Source organism: Ciconia boyciana, chromosome 2, assembly GCF_034638445.1.
Source record: "Ciconia boyciana chromosome 2, ASM3463844v1, whole genome shotgun sequence".
Classification (NCBI taxonomy): domain Eukaryota; kingdom Metazoa; phylum Chordata; class Aves; order Ciconiiformes; family Ciconiidae; genus Ciconia; species Ciconia boyciana.
In genome coordinates this window covers 141,507,197-141,529,350 of record NC_132935.1, presented here as the reverse complement: position 1 = coordinate 141,529,350, position 22,154 = coordinate 141,507,197, and the positions used below count along the sequence as shown (strand labels likewise).

The window sequence follows — 22,154 nt, the reverse complement described above, 5'->3', positions numbered from 1 at the left end:
TCTCAGCTGGTAAATCTTCGTTAAACAGATAAAATTACTGTCCTGATTTTGGCTGGGATAGAATTAATTTTCTTCCTAGTAGCTGGCATAGTGCTGGGTTTTGGATTTAGGATGAGAATATTGTTGATAACACACTGATGGTTTAGTTGTTGCTAAGTAGAGCTTATACTAAATCAAGGACTTTTCAGCTTCCCATGCTCTGCCAGGGGCACAAGAAGCTGGGAGGGGGCACAGCCGGGACAGCTGACCCCAACTGGCCAAAGGGCTATTCCATACCATATGGCGTCAGGCTCAGTATAGGAACTGGGGGGAGTTGGCCAGGGGGCAGCAATTGCTGCTCGGGGACGGGCTGGGCATCGGTCAGTGGGTGGTGAGCAATTGCATTGTGCATCACTTGTTTGTACATTCTTTTACCATCATTATTATTATTTTCTCTTCCTCTGCTGTCCTATTAAACTGTCTTTATCTCAACCCACGGGGTTTTACTTTTTTTCTTTTTCCGATTCTCTCCCCCATCCCACCGGGGCCGGGGGGAGGGTGAGCAAGCAGCTGTGTGGGGATTAGTTGCTGACTGGGGTTAAACCCTGACAATTCCATTCATGCTAATTTTGGGGTCAAAACTGATCTGCAGCATCAATGGATTCCAACCTGCAATACTCCAGTCTATAAATATATAAATATGATGAAGAGAACTAATTTTAAGGACACAAACTATTCAGTTCAATTTTTTTTAATTGAAATGTTCATATATGCCATAATCTGTTGTTTTCTGAATCTGCCTATACAATTGTTCTCTGCATAAAGAACATGCAGAACTAAGCAAACTAAACAACATGCAGAAAGAGAGTAAAATCCTTCATGTTAGGTCCATTTGAAAAGACAGGGAAAAAACCTGAAATTAATTATAAAAAAAAGCAAACATGCTTTTTTTTTTTAAATGAATGAGGAATAATAGTCTTACCTGACAGAAATAATTTACATAAAAATAACAAATTGGATCAAAAGAGGGAAAACTCTCTTACTTCCTCTTTGTAACCCCACATTTGGTTTGAACACCAGACAACTATTTTACATTAATTTTTTAATCTTAAAAGAATAGAAGCCCATAAGATGTTTTTGCTTATTCAGTTCAAAACACAAGCTGTTTTCTGTACATACCTTCTGCTGACATGATATTAATGATCAAATTATGTCTTGCTGTCTCAAAGGTACGCCTGTTATATGCAGTGATCTAGAGTAAAAAAAAGATGATTGCAAAACAACAATGCAAATATGAAAATCAGGTAAATGAAACATCAATGAAAATTAAATTGATAATTTAGAAACACTTATCACCTTTTAAATGCTTTGTCTCCTTATTTTGAAATGTATGAACGTTCATTCATTAATATAAAATCAGAAAGCTAAGATCAATTTATTTGATGCAGTACTACCTTCAAGTCAGGATACTGAAATTTGTTCAACCAGTCTATAGCCAAATACAATTATCCAAGGGATATACGTGAATATAATATATTTTGGTCCAGATAAAAGTGTTCTGCCATACATGTGTATTCTTTCTTTTCTGCTATCTTGAAGAACAACCATAAGCAAAGACTGGATTCTCCACTTCCTCTTCCACCCTCCACTCCCCTCCACCAATACCGTAAGATCTACATTCATTGATAGCTCCTAAGGAACTAAACTAGATGGAGATACTTAAAGGAAAGAGTGCTGGGATCCCAGCAATTCTAATCTTTGGCATTGGGACTTAGTTTTAGCTGTAGCTCCACTGAAGTCATACTCCATGAATGGATTCACAAGCTTCAACCCAAGTAGTTTTTTTAAAAAATCATGGAATCTGTAACTGTAGGGGAACTGAAAACTAGGAGGCAGATCAACATTCATGATGCATTTTTGGAAGCTTATGCCAGGGTTGTTAAGCATTGGAACAGGCTGCCCAGGGAAGTGGTCGAGTCACCATCCCTGGAGGTATTTAAAAGACGTGTAGATGTGGTGCTTAGGGACATGGTTTAGTGGTGGACTCGGCAGTGCTAGGTTAACGGTTGGACTTGATGATCTTAAAGGTCTTTTCCAACCTAAACGATTCTATGATTCATGATCAAAATACATAAGGATACCAATCTTACAGTTGAAATGTATAGGATGCCTGAAATGCTCACAAGTGGTTACTCCTCAGTGGTGACTGTACTCCGAAGCTGTACTATGATTAAGTGCTCATTCATAAGAAATACAGAATGAGGCTGGATATCAGTATAATTATGTATTATTTTATCTACTTTTTTTTCCTGAAAGGTGATAAATCTTTCATGAAACAAACTGAAAAAGACTAACTGTCTTCCTAATTTTAGACTTCAGTTCATTCATTTCAGGGACAAAGGAGAGGCAGAGGAGTGGCAATAGTGACAGAACTATGTTGCTTCTCAGCAGAGCTACAAAGCATTGTGACATGGATTATTAAACAAACAAAAGTAACAAATGTTGCACTTCTTTTAAGGGATTTAAATGAAAAGGAGAAATGCTCTGCAATATCTTCTGCAGATTCCTTTAAGTGTAAAGGGAAAAGCTTACCTGACACAATTACATCTTAAGTAATGTAACAATTGCATTATAAAATTAAGAGAAAGTAAATTCCTGAGATTTTTCAAATCCTCAATTCTGTTAATTTCTCAAAGGGTTGTTTCAACAGTAGTTTAAACATTAATACTTAGAAAACCTAACTCACTGGTTGTACAAGCTCTATACAGGAACATGGCAGCGCCCACTTTGAGACTGCACTCCAGCAGCGAGAGCTGCCAGTGCGGACCATGCACCTGTACCGAGTAATAGTGACAGTGGCGGAGATTGCCTCGGTACTGAATATTCATTCAAACACAAACCACCTTTGCACAGCTTTCAAAGGAGCTTGAGCTCAAGAATGTTACCCGCTCTATTGCGGTGCTATGCATAATGTTAGGCTCTTCTATTCATGAGGTCTCCTCCAATTAATTGACCTACCCACGACATCACCTCAGGAATTACGATACGATGAAAGTTTTATTCAGGCCAGGAATATGCAACCACTCCTCTCAGATGGCACTAGGAAGTGGATCAAATGCAATCTGCCCTCCTCACTTACTACAGAATTAACTTAAAAGCCACATCTGAGAAGGGACTGCAATGAATTAATTTGTATGCTAGGCAAGATTTAGTTCAAATATAGGCTTGGGGTCATGCTTATAATGGAGGTCTTGATACACATCCTAGAATCTAAAAGCACATGCCATTTAAAAAAAAGGGCAATTTTAAGTAACAGTTTCCTCTACAGAAAGCTAAGCAGAGTCTGCAAGTACTTCTGCACATGATTAATTTTACAGATGTGATTAGTTCTGCTGAAATCAAAAACTGAATCATGTATAGAGAATTAAACATGGATGAAATTATCTACAGTATAACTTAACATTTAGAGATGTCATTCCTGAGGAAGAACAACTATATCAAAGGCAATTTAGAAAAAGAGAAACTCATCAAGGGTTTATGACGAATATATTGCTGAAGCAGCAAAATGGCTGGAGCAAGTTAATGAGCAGATTTTCCTTAACACCATGAATCACACAGTACTTGATTCAGTCTGCTGTCTATGATATGCATGGTGGAAAATAGAGTCCTTTTTCCCTTTCAATTGCTGCTCAGTGAATAATTGGTGCTTTTAAACATTTGGATAGCTAATTGTCAAAAATAAAGTAGTGGGTTTTGTCGTTGTTACACTTATGAGAATAGAATTAAATACATGTAAGTGCTAATTAAAATTAAATCTATCAATAAACATGAATAATGAACCAGATAATATTTGATGAAAAATAATTTAATTTTTAAAAAAAGCCAAACCCAAAACCTGTTTATTGACTGAACACTATATTTTCCAGTGGGGATAAGTCTGGCCCACATTTAGGGTAGAATGCTACAAAGTTCAGAATTCAGATATTCTTCAAGTACAGTTGTTTAAAAAGTCTTTTTTTCCCCTATATTTTGAATACAACTTTAATATATTCATAATTTACTGAAATGAAATGCCTCTTAGAAAGATGAAGGGCAAGAATCTAAAGGTATTTCACCTAGGAATATTAAGCTGAAATGATTATTGCTATTTACTAGTTATATCTTAAAAGTAAAATATGAAATGTCATACAACTTGGCTTTCTCTCAAAAGAAGATACAATGGTACCTAAGAGAAAATGTTAATGTCACAAGTCCTTGTCCTTGCCTTATAATCTTTCTTTCTTTTTAATTGTAATTAACTTTTCAAAAAAAGAGGCAATGGTTGTTGACAATTCTGAATCTTATACTCTAAAAGAAAATAAATCTTTTTGAACCTTTAAAAGAAAATACCTCAATGATCGTTGGTTTGCCCACATTTTCTACAGTTGGTGAGCCATACAGCACTCCATCACTGTATGGTGTCCTTTGTATATAGCGTAGCCATCCAGGTCTGTCAGGGTAACCCATTAAGTTGGTATTAAATGTTATAGGATCATTACTTATTTCACCTAGATAAGAAAAATTATATTAGAGTATTTACAAGACAATACTATACACTTTGATTTTGATGTTTCCATTAGAAAATCTTACTGTCTTCCAGTTCTGTCTTCTAAACATTTCCAAAAAGAAAAGAAAAAAATTGCTAACCTTCACCATATCAGAAATATGTGAACTCCTACTCAGCACTTGTAAGTATTAAGAAATTCACATCTCAAAAGCGTAACTAACTGCAGAGATGAATGTGCTTGTACTTCTTAGAGTCCTGGCTAACTCTGTGTGCTTGCACTTATTAAGTAGTAGGTCTGATTTTTAGAGCTCAGTTCCACCTAGAATGGAAGCATCTAACCTCCTTACTGACAAAAGCACAAAGGTCTCAGTCCTTTAATTCCAAAAAAACCCTTCTTTTATTTATGTTTTTAATAATGGCTCTGGAGACCCAATGTACCTGGGTGGGCTTACTGTAAAGAGTGGCTGTGTAATCAATCATCAATGTCTGAAAGCTTCTCTTAGCATCAGGATACACATAGAGGTCTTCAGCACCAACAGCCTGGCAGCAGTTTTTCTTTAGAGAACAAATTCATTCAAAAAAGGACCAGACATTTTTGCAAAATGGATCCACTGATGGCTACTAAATACAATGGTCCAGATGCAATCTCTAAAAGCCCCTAAAGTTAAACCAGTACAAGAGTTCTCATGGTTCTTATTGATACTCTTACAAATGGCCGGATTTGACTTCTGTTTATTTTACCTTTTGTAAGCACTACCAGATCCTCACCATCGAGGCGTGAGCGCCTTACAGCTGAGGCACAGAACTCGGGCAAATCCACTCCGACCCTGCACAGACACCTCTGCACTGGGCTTTGCACCTCTGCACTCCTCCAACCAGGCTTTGAAATGGCAACAGCAGCAATTGTAGGACAAGTGACAAGAGATGACAGGCAGGCTGGCACAGAAGGCAGAAACTGAGCCCAGTGAAGAAAGAACGGCTGTCATCTCCTCCAGAGAGGAACAAAGAGACTGAGACCTGCTGCCAAAGGTTAACTAGTTTTCAGGTAGGCATTTACACATCTGGCTGTGGGTAAAAGGGACCAAAACCACACCAAACCTGCACCAGGGTGTAACGCAACTTTCCTCACAATTCTCTCCCAGTAATCTGACGTATTGCCTTCATAATAAAATTCCCAGCATCACAAATTATTTGGGAAAAAATCTGAAAGCCACCTGTGATACATTCTGGTTTGCCCTTCCTCAAGGTAGGCCATGCTAATGATCCAGCACAGCAGACAATAAAAGGACTATGGTAACAGCCAGCCTTACAGTGAATTTCTGATATGATCACAATCATCTATGGGTACAACAATTTCAGCAGTATCTGAAATCAGATTCATACTGCCTTTGAATCACATGAATGTCAAGACAGGCTGGGGCTGTAAGGATTCGAAAGACAATCCATCTTTAGTAAAATTTCCAGGTTCCTCCCATCTATGTGCTAAAATTGGGAGAAAACTGGGACAGAGGCAAACTTCATTCTGCCAGTCACTGTTACATGAAATGAAGACTCAAGTATACCTGTCAGGAAAAACATCCATTTTTCAAGGAGAATAAATTTTGAAACGTGTGGTTTTAGTCATGACAAAATTTAACCAATGCTAACAGAAGCTTATTTTTTCTGTAAAGTGAGTTTTGAAAATAGTACTCAAATTCCAATGCTTATTAATGAAACAGGTTTTGATTATGTGTGCACTGTACATTTATTATAGGTTTTTCCTATTTTTATAGGAAAATAGGATAGTTATATTTATATAAATAGGAGATAGTTATATATCTATTATTCCTTTTCATTGTTGATAAGCATGTGGGGCAGAGTGTTGTCTCTTTCGCTTTCCCCCTCTAGATTGCTTATACATATTCTAACCTGACAATGATCAATCCTTTAGGTTTGCCTTAGGTGTACATCAAAACACTATACTTAGGAAATCACAGCTCCTTCTCTAAAAACAAACCTCTTACTAACATTAAACTGTTCCTAAAGAAAGGAAGAAGGCTGAATCCAAAGGAACATTTGTTTTAAATGAAAGAAAACATCATTACGTAGTCTCCTATTTGATTTAATCTTCTCTTTTGTCTCAAGGTTACTACATGCTTTCAAAGTGTTCCTTCATATAGCCTGATACATACTACAGCTGAGACAGCGATCAGGTAAATGGCATTTTTAACAGACATAATTATTAAAACTTCCACGATTTCATATTTAATGCAAAAGTGAAGAAAAGGTATACTTCCTAATCTCAGATATATAATGTGTTATTACGCCTTCCCAAATTATTAAGTACATTTTTCACAATACACAATTATATGCATCTTTTCACAAACGATGATCACAAACCAGAACATTTTAAACTTGTAAGACCACATATTTTATTTAATTTTAAGATATTTCAATAGAAACTAAAAACTTTCCTTTGTGTGTTATATGCTGAACTGTAAGGTATGCTAAATAGACTTGAATTTTTTAAAACATTTTTTTTTCCCCGACATTTTTATATAATATAGAAGATCTTAACATCCCATACCAGGCTTTGGGTAAGGAGGAAATTCCCCCTTAAAGTACTCTCTCTCCAAAACATGAACAAAAAGAACTCCAGCAGAAGGGTATACATTCCGATCAGAGTGCACCTTAGACAGAATCGTGTACACTGAAAAGCAGAAGGAAAGAGAAGAGACAGAAACAAAGCAAAAATGAGACATGCTCTAGATAATACAGCATGCATTTCAACAGCAACACGGGCAATCTGGGAGAAGGAAAGCGACAAATATTAGGCACCTGTTAATAAGTTTTTTAAAAGGCTGCATAGATTTAAGAACAGAACACATAGCAAACCCCTCTGCGCAACAGCATCCCTCCCAACACTGCAATAAAGAAAACCAGCTATGTTACGACTTCAGAAGTTGCACGAGCTCTTTATTTTTATTGCAATGAAAACAAAACGAGGGAGGCCACTGTAATTTTATAGTTGGTTTATTTGTAATATTACATTAATAAAAATACATTAAATGAATGATACAATCGTGTCTTCTTGATATTCTACATACAAATAAGGAACATGAGAAATACGGAGAAACCTTACCAATCAATGATACTGATTCCTCACTGAATGGAAATGGCAGATTTTTCAGTTCTTGTGCAGAAAAGGACAAAGCAATTAACTTCAGCTGAGGATTTCCATGAGTTCTTAAAGCTAGACTTTCTTAGACCAGCAAGTTCAGATAACGCACATCTAAAAATCTGGTTAGAGAGCTCATTATTGAAGATGTTGTGCTTGAATTGAAGGATAAAACAGGACATGGGCAATTATAGGCCAGTCAGGTGTCACTGATCCAAACAAAAAAATGAAGCCATATTTTACAGGACTCAGGAATTAAAAACCAGAAGGAAACTTAATTCAGAACAACCAGCATATGTAAAAGCAATATGCTATTTTTTACATAAAAGCAAATCTTATTTAGGTATAACACATTTGACACAGTACTATATACACATTTTAATGAATTAGAAGAATACAAAAATCATTCTGATATATTAAATGGACGAGAAACCACTTTATCAACAAGTTTAAAAATTTAAGTATAAATGGAGAATGCTGATCGAATAGGTGTTTCTCATGGTGTCTTAAGAGGACACACTGTAGGTCATATTACTATTCCATATTACTATTCAATTTTAAGTCAATGCAAATTCAAATTTAAGTCAATTTTAAATTACTGCTGATAATTTTTGTCAATGAGATGAGGATTACACAAGTGGTAAATAAAGATAAGTCACAGATAAAGAAACACACAGCAACCTGCCTTGCTTGCTAAACTGAAAGAAACTTCATGAGACGTCACATCTCTGAACAAAGATTATAGGCCATACAGCATGGGGGTACTGTCACAGGGAAGAGCGACTCCGAAAGACTTCAGAGTCGTCGTAACAAACTCATAGGAACAAACTTGTACCTCCTAGAAGACAAAAGGGCTAATTTCAACACTTGGATCAATAAGCAAGATACATTTGAAAAGTGGATCAAGCTCATGTAATTTTCTAATCCTGGTATAATTTCTCCAGCCTTGTCATTATACTAACCGTCTTACTTGAGATCCACTTAAAAATCCACTGCTAATCAGGCATTAATCACAGACATTCCACCCCTCGCTCCACGTACTCTGTGTGGAATTTATCTCACCTAATTTTAGATTCCTACAGAAACAACATCCACCACGGAGTTAGTCAGTCTCCTTTTATAGTTAGTGGAGAACAAACATGCTTCTAGGGGTTGATTAATTTGATTTATCCTCTAAAATGAGATGAATCATGTCCTAGATTCCTGACTATGCTGGCTAGATCTCCACTGACTGCAGAGGCAGCTGAGAGGAGATGTAGACATGTGTAATGTAGACCTCTACATTTAGTTACATACTTCCCACTCTTTGAGCCTGATATTGCAGAATTAATAGTCTCAAGCTCTGGATATACTATTGATCAAATTCCACAGCAGTTGCTTTTTCCCACTTTTGGAAATCACTTTTAACACAGTATTGAACAGAATAGCTTTCTAATAATTTTACCTTAAAGAAAAAATTAAGACGGATCCTCAAATTTAAATAGTTTATTACAATTTTGTGTGGTTAATAAACTAGTTACTGTAATTTTAATTATGTAGATTTGATTTAAGTACAGTAACACAGCTATTTGATTTGTATAATTAAAATTAGTAAATTGATGACCCAAAAAATTTTTGCACTCACTTCTGTGAATGAGCTGTAAATAGAGCATGGAAACTAATTAATTTCCTTTAAAATATTTTCAAGAAAAGCTGAAAAAGTAATTTATAACATTACTAGAGCAGAAAAGCTGACAAAAATACGGTGGCTGGCTGAAAATGCATCAAATATCTAGAAAAAAATCCATTTTTCCATTTCTGATGCTTTGACTCTACAATTAAAATCCATTTCAAACAGGAAGAACTGAAAATGCAATGTATATGTTCTCCATAAGCAATAGTTTTAGGAAGAAAGAAGGATAATAGAATCAGCAGTTACTGAAAAAACCCACATAACATTTATTTTGTCTGTTAGAGAAAATCTATTGCCCCCACTAAACGCCTGTCCATTCCTAGTAATGAGACGTTCTCTGTTGCTGAAGTAAGCATACCAATAAGGATTTCATGGAGATATAAAACAGTGATCTTGGTGGAAGTCTAAAAATGCCTCTCAGAAGGAAAAAACCCACAAACCTATTTTATCTTATAATGACAAACACATTGTAATGACACAAGTATGGAGATTAAGAATTCGAAGGTTCTCACCCCTCTTGTCAGAGAAGCTCTCTTCTTTTTCCCCTATGAAGTTCCTTCAAAATCAGAAGGAAAATGATGAGTCTTCAGCCCACTACAGCAATCGCTGCTTTTCAATAATGAAACAAGTGAAATGCTATTTTCTTCAGAAGCTTTTAAAACCCACAATTATTTTCATAAGACTGCCTGAGAATGGAGATGAATGTGTAATCATCTTAGGTGACCTAGGGATGAAACTGAATATACTTACCAACTTCTAGATACTAACCTAATACAGCAGACTGCCAGATGTGAATTGCCTGGGCAAATTCCCTGTGGTAGATAAAAATCTCAGGGGACTGTGAAAGGCTTCTGTAAAACTAACCATGGGAAATTAAAAATCTTCACTACATAGGACCACAACAGATCCCTGCTAGAAAAAAAAGACAGTATCAGCTACCTCAACAGCACTGTTTTCTTCTTTCTTGATTCCAGATCCCTTGGAAGACTTTCTGTAGATTCCAAGATATATCTGCGCAGAAAGGTTAAAAGTTCTGGAGACTGGGAAAGAAGTAGATTAACTGGGAACGGAAGGTTGGAAAACACGCATCACTCTTTTTGAAACATGTACAGAAACTGTCCCAGTTGTTCTTGTAGGTCTTGAACATGGGCACAGCCAGGAATTCAGCTAGGATTATATCAGCCTCCAGCCCAGAGCCTGTTTCAGATACAGATGACCCCTGTCTCCAGAAATTTCAGAAGATTTATCATGTTGGTTGAAGTCTGTATGTTGATGATCTTCAGAAAAAAATCCACCTGGAAATTTTTTCTGGGAATTTCAATGGGTTCTCTCCCCATTGATTTTTAACAGGTGAAGCACAATCCCAGAAATAACTTGATTTGGGGTCCAATCCAGATTGCCGGCCTGGATGGGCAATTAGTGCAAAGCCTTTTCTGAGCTAGTGTACACTAGCTAAAATATTTTATGTGTACTTGCATAAGTTACAGTAAAATAGTGTTCTTACATATGTATATGAAAAGACTTTTTTTAATTGTTACAGACAAGTTATTGTATTAAGTAAACTGCAGAGGTACCTCCAAGCAACCAGCCATGATAAGAAAATGTGCAATATTAGGTATACACACAGCCATTATTTCAAGCAAAGCTATAGGAACAGGAAAAGTTGGGAAGAGTCACAAAGACACGCAGGTCTGTGAATGTTTGAAAGACTGAAGGCACGTAAAATTTTCCGAATTACTTACCTTGAAATAGGACCTTATTCCTAAAACAAGGAAATGACTGAAAAAGCAAGAGTAATATTAAAGGCAGATTTGACTGAACTAACATGTGATTTAAATTTACAACCTAAACTCACCATTCTTCTCAACAGCCTTTATTCTGCTGATAATATAACTGTGGGCTTGCTTAGTCGTCCAGTTAACTGTTCCATTATTGCCATCAGCAGAGCTTAACAAAAAAGCTTTGCAGAATAAAACAAATGCAAAAAAAAAATTAGTCAGATCAACAGACTCTCATAAACCAAGTATCAGATGGGATCAGATGCCTTCTAAACCAGGTTTTGGTTTTAGTCCGAGTTTAGGAACCTCAGGTTAAAAAAAATGGTGGCGGTTGATTTGAATATATAAACATATAATAATCTGACAGTCACCTTTCTGACACTCATTTTTCCAAATAAGCTAAGTTTACACTAAATGCTTAAACCTCTGCAGACACTTCTGCTGACATAATTATACTAATAATAAAGATGATGAAGAGCATTCTCTGATAAATATATTTGCACTGGCAAAACCTCATATACAGGCAAAGACATATCTAAAGTTACTTTCACTGGCATAGTATATTTTGGCCAAAGTAGGGAAAGTAATATAACCAAGAGCTTTGCTTACATAAAGATACATGGGGCTGATCGCCTTGCAGGCATAACCAATAATCAATTTTGAAAAAAGAACCAGTTAAAAATGGTTGTCTCCATCCCACACAGCTAGAACATAGCCTGAAAACAGCTGGATCAGTGCAGCTGAAGGTGCAAGAAGGTTTAAATGTGGTGAGGAGTAAATGATTACAGGAGACAGAAAGCAGCCGTGGAGCTGACAGAAAGACTCCATTTCACCAGTAGCAGAACTGCCTGAGAAAGCTCCCTCCTCACTTCCCACTTTTTGTTCTTTTGTTCCCTTTCTTCTGTGATAATAGATGTATCAGCTGTTTGTATAGTTACATGCCAACTGAAAGCGCAGAGGGAAGGAACTACAGTCAGATGCTAGGAAAGGGAAAGTGGCCATAATAAATAGTCTTTCTTTTGAAATAGTTTGGGAGCGAGAACTAGTGTCAAACCCCAGTTAAAAGATGTTATCGGATTAGCATCTTAACTTCCTTGTAAAAATAGCAGTATCAGAAACATCAGACAGCTGTACTTGCATACAGATACACCAGTTTGCAGAAAGAAACCAACACTTATTGGCAACTACTCAAAGCATGCAAATATCATTTACACTAGAAGCTTAAACATCTGTGGAAACTTCTGCTGACATAGTTACACCAGTCAGCTATGACATTACTGATATCACATTCTCTGAACAGAATTTAGGAGGCCCAACGGATCTGGCTTAAGCAATACTCAGAATACGCAAATACTCAATCTATGCATGTGAGTGAGCCATTTATTAATGATAATTTACACAAAACACCTAAAATTGAATTGAGGATGAAGTGTAATAAAAAAATTACGCATTCAAATTACTGTACCAACACAATAACGTTTCTAAATTATGAATTTCTGTTAAGTTTCTTTAGATTTTCAATATACACTAAGGATCTGATTTAACAAAAATGTATTATTCACATCCACTGTTTTACATCTGTCTTGCAAGACAGACAACTTTCTCCCTGCTGAACTGATCTGCATACATTGCAAGTCTTAATATAATACCATCCTAGGGATTATCCAACTCAGTACTGCATATGACCTTTAGTGTAAATTTTCTATAATTCTTGGAACACTCAAGAAATTCCAAAAGGGTAAAATAAAGTTGTTCCAATATTTCAACAGGATGAGATGGGCAATCAGAGGCTTGTCAGCTACAAACCAGCACCAAGCAAAACAATTAATACAAGATTTTATTACTGAATTATTACATGGAAAAGAGTATTATACTTATCACAGTCAACAAGGATTTAATGCATCTTTTCGGACACTTCTGATGAGCCCACAAGTTTTTTTTCTGATAAAGATAGCAATAATGACCTGTTACCCTTAGATATACAGCGTATCACCTAGCACTTTGAGAAACTAGATACAAAATCATTCTAGCATATTTAAATTGAATTAAAAAAAACAACACAAAAGAAAGAAAGGTTCCAGGATGTTTTTTTTAATATAAATGATCAGTAAGTGTCTTTGATTTGGGTTCACAAGTTGTGCTAGGTTTAGCTGTGCGGATTAAGGAGGGAACTGGAAAAACAACCAGTGTTCCTGTTTTCAGATCCTAGAGTTTACAGTGTGGTATTTTAATACAAATATATATCACCATCTATTTTATTTCAAATGATAGGCATGAAATGAAACAATTCAGGAACCCATTGCCCATTCAACAGCTTTCACCACAGGAACGGCAGTCTGAAGCAAGAGAACAGGGCTACTGGACAGTTAATTTGTTATATGAGATTTCTAGTGGGCCTCACAAGGTTCTGGCACTGGCCTTACACAATTTGACTTTATATATATATATAAAATATATATATAAATATATAAATTATATATTAGTTTTTATATATATATATACACATAAAATTACCTGGGTGTATAATATATACTGATAAAATTTGCAGGTAAAAACAAAGGCTAGGAGATTGAGAAATAATGGAGATGACATGCTACTAACACAGAACAATCTGCATTGTTTGATAAAAAGGTGATCAGTGATGTGCACTTCAATAGAATAAAATGTAAATGCATACCCAGGAACAAAGGCGGCATGCCATACGCAGACTACAGAGCACACACTTCAGGGATGCTGAACTTTAATAAAAAACTAGGGACATACATCAGGTAATAACTGGTTGAACAGAAGCTTTCAGCAGAAGATTGGTTAGAACGGCTGACACAAACAGCAACATCAAGGAGGAGCAGCGAGATTTTATTTTTGTACTTGACACAGATATGATCACTGTTCAAATGCTGTGTCTAATACTTACATAGAGCCTTCAAGAAGCACAGTGACAACATGACGAAAGCTCAGGGAAGATCTGTGAATATGATTAAAGGATGACAAAAGAGGCCTTATACTACAGAATGCAGGGATTCAAACTATGCATTTTATCAAAGAGACAGTTTAGAATTAATTTGACCAGCCTCGTACTCACGCTGAAAAAAATGTTAATAGTGTCAGGCTCTTCAGTTTGTTACACATGTTGCCACAACTGCTGGAGCATCCACCAGTCCTTCTAACAGCAGGAGCAACTCACAGCTCTGTGCCTAGGACTTGAGCATGCCCAGGTGAAGGACATCTACAGTGTTTTCTTTTTTCTTTCCTTTAATTAATATTTTAATTTTATTTTCCTTAAATTAATCTTTTTTATTTTTCTTTAATTATATGTGTATTATTTTATAAATATAAATGATACTTATATTATTTTATACTATTTTTCCCTTTCTTATAATTATATTTGCATAGGTTTTATATAAAGGTTAAGTATTAATATTTTACAGCAGAATATTTAACAGAGAAGATACCCACAACAATTTCTGCCCACCTCACAATCAAACCAGGACCTAAGTATCATGGACCAACTTCACCTTCCCCATTCCTTTATTGCACTCAAACATCCACACACCATCCTGCACCCTTACCTATCCTCCTTATTGCTTCTTTGAACTAGGATCTCAAGGCCATCTCTCCCACTACTAATGCAGCACGCAGCTCCAGCTCTCAAAACCCAACGTTTCCCCTCTCTCCCACACCTCACCTTCACCTGGGACCTGACCTAAACACGTGCTTGTTACTTTCATGCCACAGACCAGGACCTCGGGCCATGCTTCCACTACCCCTTACTCTCTTACCACACAACCCTGCTCCAAAAAAACAGCCTTGTGCTCCTCTACTGCATATCCCATCTATCTCAGAGTCCTTCCTGTGTCCTGAGCTGGAAGCACAGGTCCACACACAGCACAGATTTCTGACGGGCTGCTGAGAACCACAAAGCAGAGCAGTTAGAAACTGACATCACTGCATTGAAACAAAACATCTGTCAAGAGGGAACCATCTGCATCAAGGTGCTTAGCCCACAGCTCAAATCAGAGCTTGCACCCAGGCAGTTACTGAGGACCCACTGGTTTTGCACGGAGATACTTGCCCAATCAGTCACATCATCCACTAGAGGAGGCAGAAGCTGCACCACCACCTACTCTGCCTCCTCTTCTAACCTCCACACCCCTTCCTCTTACCTAATATGGGGTACATAAGCAACCATCACTGTAGAAATTTAATATGAATTAAAGTGGATTCTCTCAGTGGAAATTCACATTGAGATTGGATATTTTCTAACAGATAAGATCTTCTTCAATGACAGCTACTACATAAGAAATAAGAATTCATTTGTATTACTTCTCCATTGTGGATTGCTCAGGTCCCTCTGCACTCCAGTTATTGTAACTGTGTAAAACTTCAAATCAAACCCAGAAATGTTTCTAAGCTCTATACTTACTCATCTTTGTTCAGTAGGTAATGGTTTTCTGCCTGTTTCTGTGCTACCCATTGATTACTGTAACATCGGAATATTTCTCCAAGATCATTCAAGAAAAGTAACTGAATAAGGCATTTCGTCAGTCTCACTGCAGAACTTTGGCATTTGCATTCTTGGGAATGCTGCAAATTAAGTACTGGGAGAACAAAAACCTCATGCTTTATTAATAGTAACATTTACCCACCACCATTCTCCCTCCTACTGCAGGCCTGACAACAGAACCAAATTAGATCAGCTTTTCCATGAAGGTGAGGAAAACATTGCTAGTTCCTATAGTCCAGCCCCAAGCCCATGGTGTAACCAAGGGGTATGGCCAGGTCATGGGGTAAGCCTGCTATTCCAGGATGCCCCCTACATTTCTATCATCTCTTTATATGAGTTATCAGAGTATCCCTGCAATTACATTCCAAATTTCTGAGGTGGCAATTGATTTAAAAGACTCTAGGAATTAAGAAAAGTCATAGATTTCAAGACGCTGAGATTTCTGTCTGATCACTAGATTGTTCTAACTTCTCATCTTCATGGCTTGGACTGCCACTAAAAATAATCCATATTTAAAATGCATTTTGGTGGTTTGTGTTGCAATTGTAACAACATTTAGACACGGTCTATGTTCATGTAAACATTTTTTTTTTAGTATTACATAACGAGCACCATAACTATGCTGTTAACAAAACAAAGTATACTTTCGACCTATGTAACATGTTCATGCTAATTCCAACACAGCAATACTTATCAGTGAATACTGAAATCCATACCTTCAGCTCTCAGTCTGCAGCACCCTGTTTCACATTGGAAGTACTTCAGCAAGATGGTCATGTAAAAACTCTTCTCAGGTTAGAGCACTTCTTTGTTCTACTACTTCTTGCTACTACTTGCTTGAAAAGCAGTTCAACCGATTAGGAGGGAAACTAGTATGTGTTCTCTGGTTTCTTGACTCTTTTGTTTCTTTCAAATTCCTATGGAAGTAATCAAAACTAGCAACTCCCTCCTTTCCTCTAGAGCTCTGCTAAAAGAAGGCACTCTACACTGATAGCGTCTGCTGTAAATTTATCAATATCTATTCAAGAAGAGCCCCAAAGCTGTACCAAAATAGATATTCCTGTCTAGGTTTGAAATTCTTTCTTCTTAGTTTGATTGGAAACAATCTTTCTTCTAAAGAAAGGGTTTTACTTCGGTCACTGTAAGTCCTGAATTACTTTAATGAACTTCTAACCAAATCTAAAAAACATTAAGGAGCAAAAATAAGCCTCTCTTTACACACTAAAAGTTACATCTAGAAGATGAATTCCTGCTATAAAGTTGACTTCTTATTGTCTAGCTTTAGGACCTCGAAGGTGTCTCCATGTAAGCTATACCACCTATAAATAATGTGCTTCTGTAATGAAAAGCATACTAATGGAATGGCTAGCTTTTTCCTCCTATAATTACTTATTCAAGCAAGTACTCATTGACAATAGATTTTATTTATTGATCTGGGTCAGATTAGTACAAAGACTTGACAGGCAACATCTTCTCAGGCAGAGATTCGGAGCCCTGTACGAAGAAAACCTGTTTCTTTGCTGTTATGGTTGCACCCACAAAAGAAAAAAGGGCAGGTATGCTATGGCATTAGTTTGAAAACACTAGATCATCCATGAGAAGTTCTGCCTCCCTCTGTGGGGTGCAGCTTAGAAGCAGAGTGTTGCCAATGGCATTTCTGCTGTGAACAGCGGGACGAGTGCAGGGATCTAGTTCAGTCTCCTGAATACCCCTCCTAGCTCATGATTTCACAGTTGTTTTAAACTAGTATGTTTGCAGCCCTGCTGAAAGCAGGGATTCCCAGCACATTCTTGGCCACCTAGCACACACCAGCGTAAATGATCCCGTACGAGTCGTGGTCAGTAAACTGATTTCAGTGAACAAGTTTTGTTTGTGGGTGGACTAGTTTTCAGCCAAATGACCCAATTCACAGTACCACTGTATAAGTTATTCAGCGCCCACAAGGGAAGCAGTGAAAAATGCCTAGCTGTGGAAGGGCAGGAGAATGTTTTCTGGCAGCAATGCAGCTTTATGACAAATTAACGTGACCACGTAATCAAAGCTTCCGAAGTGAGAATTAATGAGCTCTTTCCCCATTTTGACCCCTTTACAGGGAAGAGGGAATATGACTCCATTGCTCTAAGACTCCCTTATTCCTGGGATAAAACAGGGGTTCCAGGGACAACACGGGCACTGACAACTAATGCTTTAAGTGTATAAATATAGGGCAACAACTACAAAATGGCCACAGTCATTAAAACAACATTTTGATGACCACTCTCTCTATGGAAGCAGAATATGGGGGCAATTTATTGCTCTGCCAAACTAATATGGCAGACATCTCTACTAGTTTAATCTACTAAACTTCTACCATGTCTGTTACTGTGAAGCTAGAGTCAAAGAACTACCTACTTTGTATTAGAAATGCTTAACCGTAAATGTCACTTCTCACAACAATGTCCCATTTTTTTCTAGCAATGGAAAAAATGATCATCAGCTAATGTTTTAGAGTCAGCGCCTTCGATTTGAGTACTATATTAGCCCCCTAGGAGCAAATGTTGGACTTCTGAAATCACTCTTACACCCTTTAAACTCTTAAATCTTTTGAAATCCCTGGATTTTGAGTTAATGTTTTGTCACAGGGAGGGGAGGGGAGGGAGGAGTCGGAAGGGGACAACCCGGACTTCTCACAGCAGCCAGCCTCCTCCAAAAAGCCTTTAAGTATATGTTTCATACATCTTTAAGAAGTGCAAAAAGCATAAGTCAAGTTTCTTCTGTAGATCAAGTGCTACAACAGAAATGGGAAAAACTAATCTCTATTAGTAGATGAGAACTCAAAGAAATCTATTTACAGATCTTGTGCTACTTCTCATGTTTCACTTTGTCTGTAAGATGTCTTTTGACTGGTTAAGTAATGCTTCAGTACTGTAGAGTCTACTGAAGAACAGGATTTAAAAGAAAGGATTTTCATGCAGGGCTGTGGCTCATCTCAGAGCCAACAAATGAGGTTGGAAGTTCTTTCACATGGTCATAGTTGAAATGTCAAGCTCTGGGACAGTAGGAAGACGCTACCATGAAAACAATGGAGTTTGTTTGGGGGGTTTTTTTTTGCTTAAGGGGGATGGGGGGGAGCTCAGGTGAGCTCCTGGGACAGTTCGCATCATTCAACTTCTACAAGCTGTCTTGTACTGTCCCTGAATTCAGACCAGGAACATACTACGAAACTCCACCTTGATGAAGAATAAATTTTCCATTTTTAGATATCTTTAAGATATCTCTTAAAAGAACTTAACTGAACTTAAGTTCATACTTCCTTTATAATATCAGTCTCAAACCATGTATTCTGCTGTTTTAACTAATGAAATCCAATTGAACCAAGCATAAAAAGGTCTGAATTTGAAGTGGAAAAGTTAACACTAAAAAACCTTAAGATCTCTTCCATTACCATGTAGCCTGGAAGGGACTTGTGGATTAAGCTCACAACTCAGCTTCTAGAAGCTCATTTCAGTTGAATTTTTTTAAACTTAATATCTTACTTGATACTGAAAGCTTATCCTAAGACTGTACTAGTTCCTTGTTGGTTGCTATCCCACAACTGGTATTGGGAGAGGGAGGCAGAAGAGGCAGGAAGAATTTCCACATAAGGAGAAAGCAGTATCTTGCATCTAACAAATGCAAAATTGTATCCTCACATTGAACAACTTAACGCTTAGGTGCTAACTGCATCTTTAATACATCCAATGAGTCATGCCAATTCTGCTGTCAGGATCCTATGACAAGTATGGCCATATACTTAGAGAAGCATTAAAAGCGTACCTAGATATTATTGAAGAAGATATTGAGCAGATTGTTAGCTTTCAGATAACACACCACCGACCTCTCAGACCACAAAATAACCTAAAGAAATAGATTATTGCTGTTTACTTGCTCTTGGGGTAGCAACGGTCTCATAAAGGCACTCCTGTGGCTGGGCTGCTGTTAAGTGTTACCCGTTTGAAGTACTTCATTGTGAAGAACCTTGTGGGTGTGAAATCTGCCTACTGCATGACAGCTATTACTTACATGCATTAGGGAGCAGGATTAAGGCGTTTTCTGCAGTCTTAATTCTGACACAGTTGGATTAAGCGCTCAAGCTGGGAAATAATTTTCGGAGGGGGGGGAGGGAGGGAGGAGGGGAGGAGCGGTAGGGATAAGAAAGATGCCCCTGTACTCAAAATAGCCCAGCCCTCAGGCACAGGCACAGGCACAGGCACAGGCACAGGCACCAGCCCTGTCAGGTCGAGGGAGGGCAAGAGAGCAGCGGGCGCTGCCGCCCAGACCGGCCCTGCCCCCGGGAGCGGAGCCGCCCCCGCCATAAGCGGCTCTCGGCCAGGCCTCGCTCCCGCGCCCCGCCGGCAAACCCCCTCCCACACCGCGAGGCCTCGTCCCCCGCCCCGCCCCGGCCGCCCCGCCACAGCAGGGCTCCCTCAAGCTCGGAGCCCCGCCGGACTCGGGGCGCTTCCCCCGAGGCCCCGCGCTGGGAGGGGCGGGCTGCGGTAGTCCTCTCCGCAGGCGGAGAGGCGAGGGGCGGGCAGGCCGCCTTTCCTGCCGCCGCCTTCGGGGTGTCCTCCGCCGCGCCGGGAGGCCGCTGGAGCCGCGGGGGAGGGATGCCGGGGTGGCTCAGACCCCGCACCGACGGGAGGCACGGAGGGGAAGCGGGGCAAAGCGAGCCGCAGCCTGAGGGCAACGCAGGGAGCGGCGGCGGCGGCGGCGCCGCCGGGAGGGGACGTGGAGCCCGCAGGAGAAGGGGGCACCGCGGCGCAGGCCGGCGGCTGCCGGCGAGGCCCGCGCCCGCTTGCCGCGGTGAAACGCCGCCGTGACCGACCTGTCAGCAGGAGGGTGGTGAGGGCGCCCCCGCTGTGCGGCCAGGGTCCCGCCGCGCAGTACCGCATCACTGCCCGCTCCTCCGCCTCCTGCTGCTGCTGCTGCTGCCGCTGCTTCTGCCGCCACCGCATCCTCCGCGCCGCGCCCGCGCCGCCGCCGCCTCACCCCGCAGCGGCCGCAGCATCCTCCCCGCCCCGCCCCGCCGGCGGTCTCCAGGCAGCGCCGCTGCCCCGCGGGGCATGCTGGGAGGAGCCGCCCGCCTCACCCAGGCCGCGGTGGCCATGTTGAGGGGAGTTAGCTGGTGTGCGGGTGTTCGAGCTGCCCGCAGCGGGCTTGGGGAGCGGAGTCCGCAGGACCCGTTTCCCCTGAAGGTGGGGGCAGGCTGGCCTGTGGGCCCCTGGCAGGGTCGGGTGCCTGCCCTGCCCTGCCCTGCCCTGCCCTGCCGGGGTTCGGCGCTATCTCAGTGGAGAGGCGGGCGCAGCCTGCGGTGGGGCCCAGCTGCTCTCGCCTCAGGCAAGGGGTGCAAATATGGCGGGAATGAAGTCGTGGTGAAGCGAGGCGCTGTTGATGCGCCCGGTGGGGAAGCGAAGGCAGTGGTTGTGGCAACTTGCCTCTTGCGGCCCCACTCCCTCCCTTGAAGCCAGGACACAAGTGCTAGGGCAGGACAGGACAGGACACCTCGCAGTCTTGCCTGGTGCACGTGGGTGTGGTGTGCTCTTGGAGGACGTCGTGGCTAAAGTCCTTGCAACATCAGTTTTCTGAACATCTTACCCTTTTTAAAGTCTGTATCCCTATTCTACATGTAAATCCAAAGTGGTTTGTTTTTCAGTGTTCAGCAGCTGGACCTGCAAGTAGCGGCATTGTGAGTAGGGTGCCTGGAGGGCATAGTCAAGGGCTCCAAGCCTCAGGCTCTCAAGTGTGTGGAGACTTGTCACTCGTCTTGCATTGCTGTCTTGCAGCTTTGTGGCCTCCATTAAAGTTGTACCCAATTTCCTAAGTCAGGTCTGATCATTCCATGCTGTCTCACTTCACACTGGCTGCGTTATACTTTCTGGACTAATTCCTGGTTTTTGACTGCCATTTAATGTCTGTGGCATAGCCCAAAAGCTGTGACAGTATTTGCTCCGCTGTGAAAGCAAATCCCCCTCTGTAGAAGGAGAAATATTGTCAAATACAGTTCTTGGTGATGTATTTTGTGGGTAGGTGTATGTATATATCATATATAACCACTTAAGACATAGCGCTATGTAAATACAGCATTGTCTTTTAGGGAGCTACAATCTCTCAGCTTTCTATATGGTATACCTAAGAGTAGTCCTTGTACTAGAATTACATATAGAACCACATCTAGAGGCATGCCTGCTTTTATGTATGTTTTAGTAGATTTTATTAACTCATTATTTAAACTTGCAATATCTTAGGGCAGTTATGCATGGGAGGGTAGATTTTTTTGACCAATTCTTTGTAAATGTTTTACTCTATAGGTTAGTATAGAAGTACATTTAAATAGGAACAAGACTTAGATGGAGAGTTTCTGTGAAATATTTGCTTGGAATTGCATAGAATGCAGTTGAAGATTTTTTTGCCTTCCACAACTAAAGCCCCAGCTCAACAAATAGATCTGTTTCTACTTTTATTTTCTCCTCTGGTGGATTGTCATGTTTGATATTTGCAAA

General features: G+C 39.7%; 1 protein-coding gene across 1 annotated transcript in view; it reads right to left on the bottom strand.

Annotated features, from left to right (window-relative positions):
- The window catches only part of SGCE (sarcoglycan epsilon), a 32,754-nt gene extending 12,092 nt beyond the window's left edge, over window positions 1-20,662 (bottom strand). Inside the window, 5 exon segments of the mRNA XM_072854251.1 lie at window positions 1,159-1,231; window positions 4,369-4,526; window positions 11,210-11,314; window positions 20,480-20,626; window positions 20,629-20,662. Coding sequence (XP_072710352.1) covers window positions 1,159-1,231; window positions 4,369-4,526; window positions 11,210-11,314; window positions 20,480-20,626; window positions 20,629-20,662 — 517 coding nt within the window.
- Window positions 20,663-22,154: the final 1,492 nt, after the last annotated feature.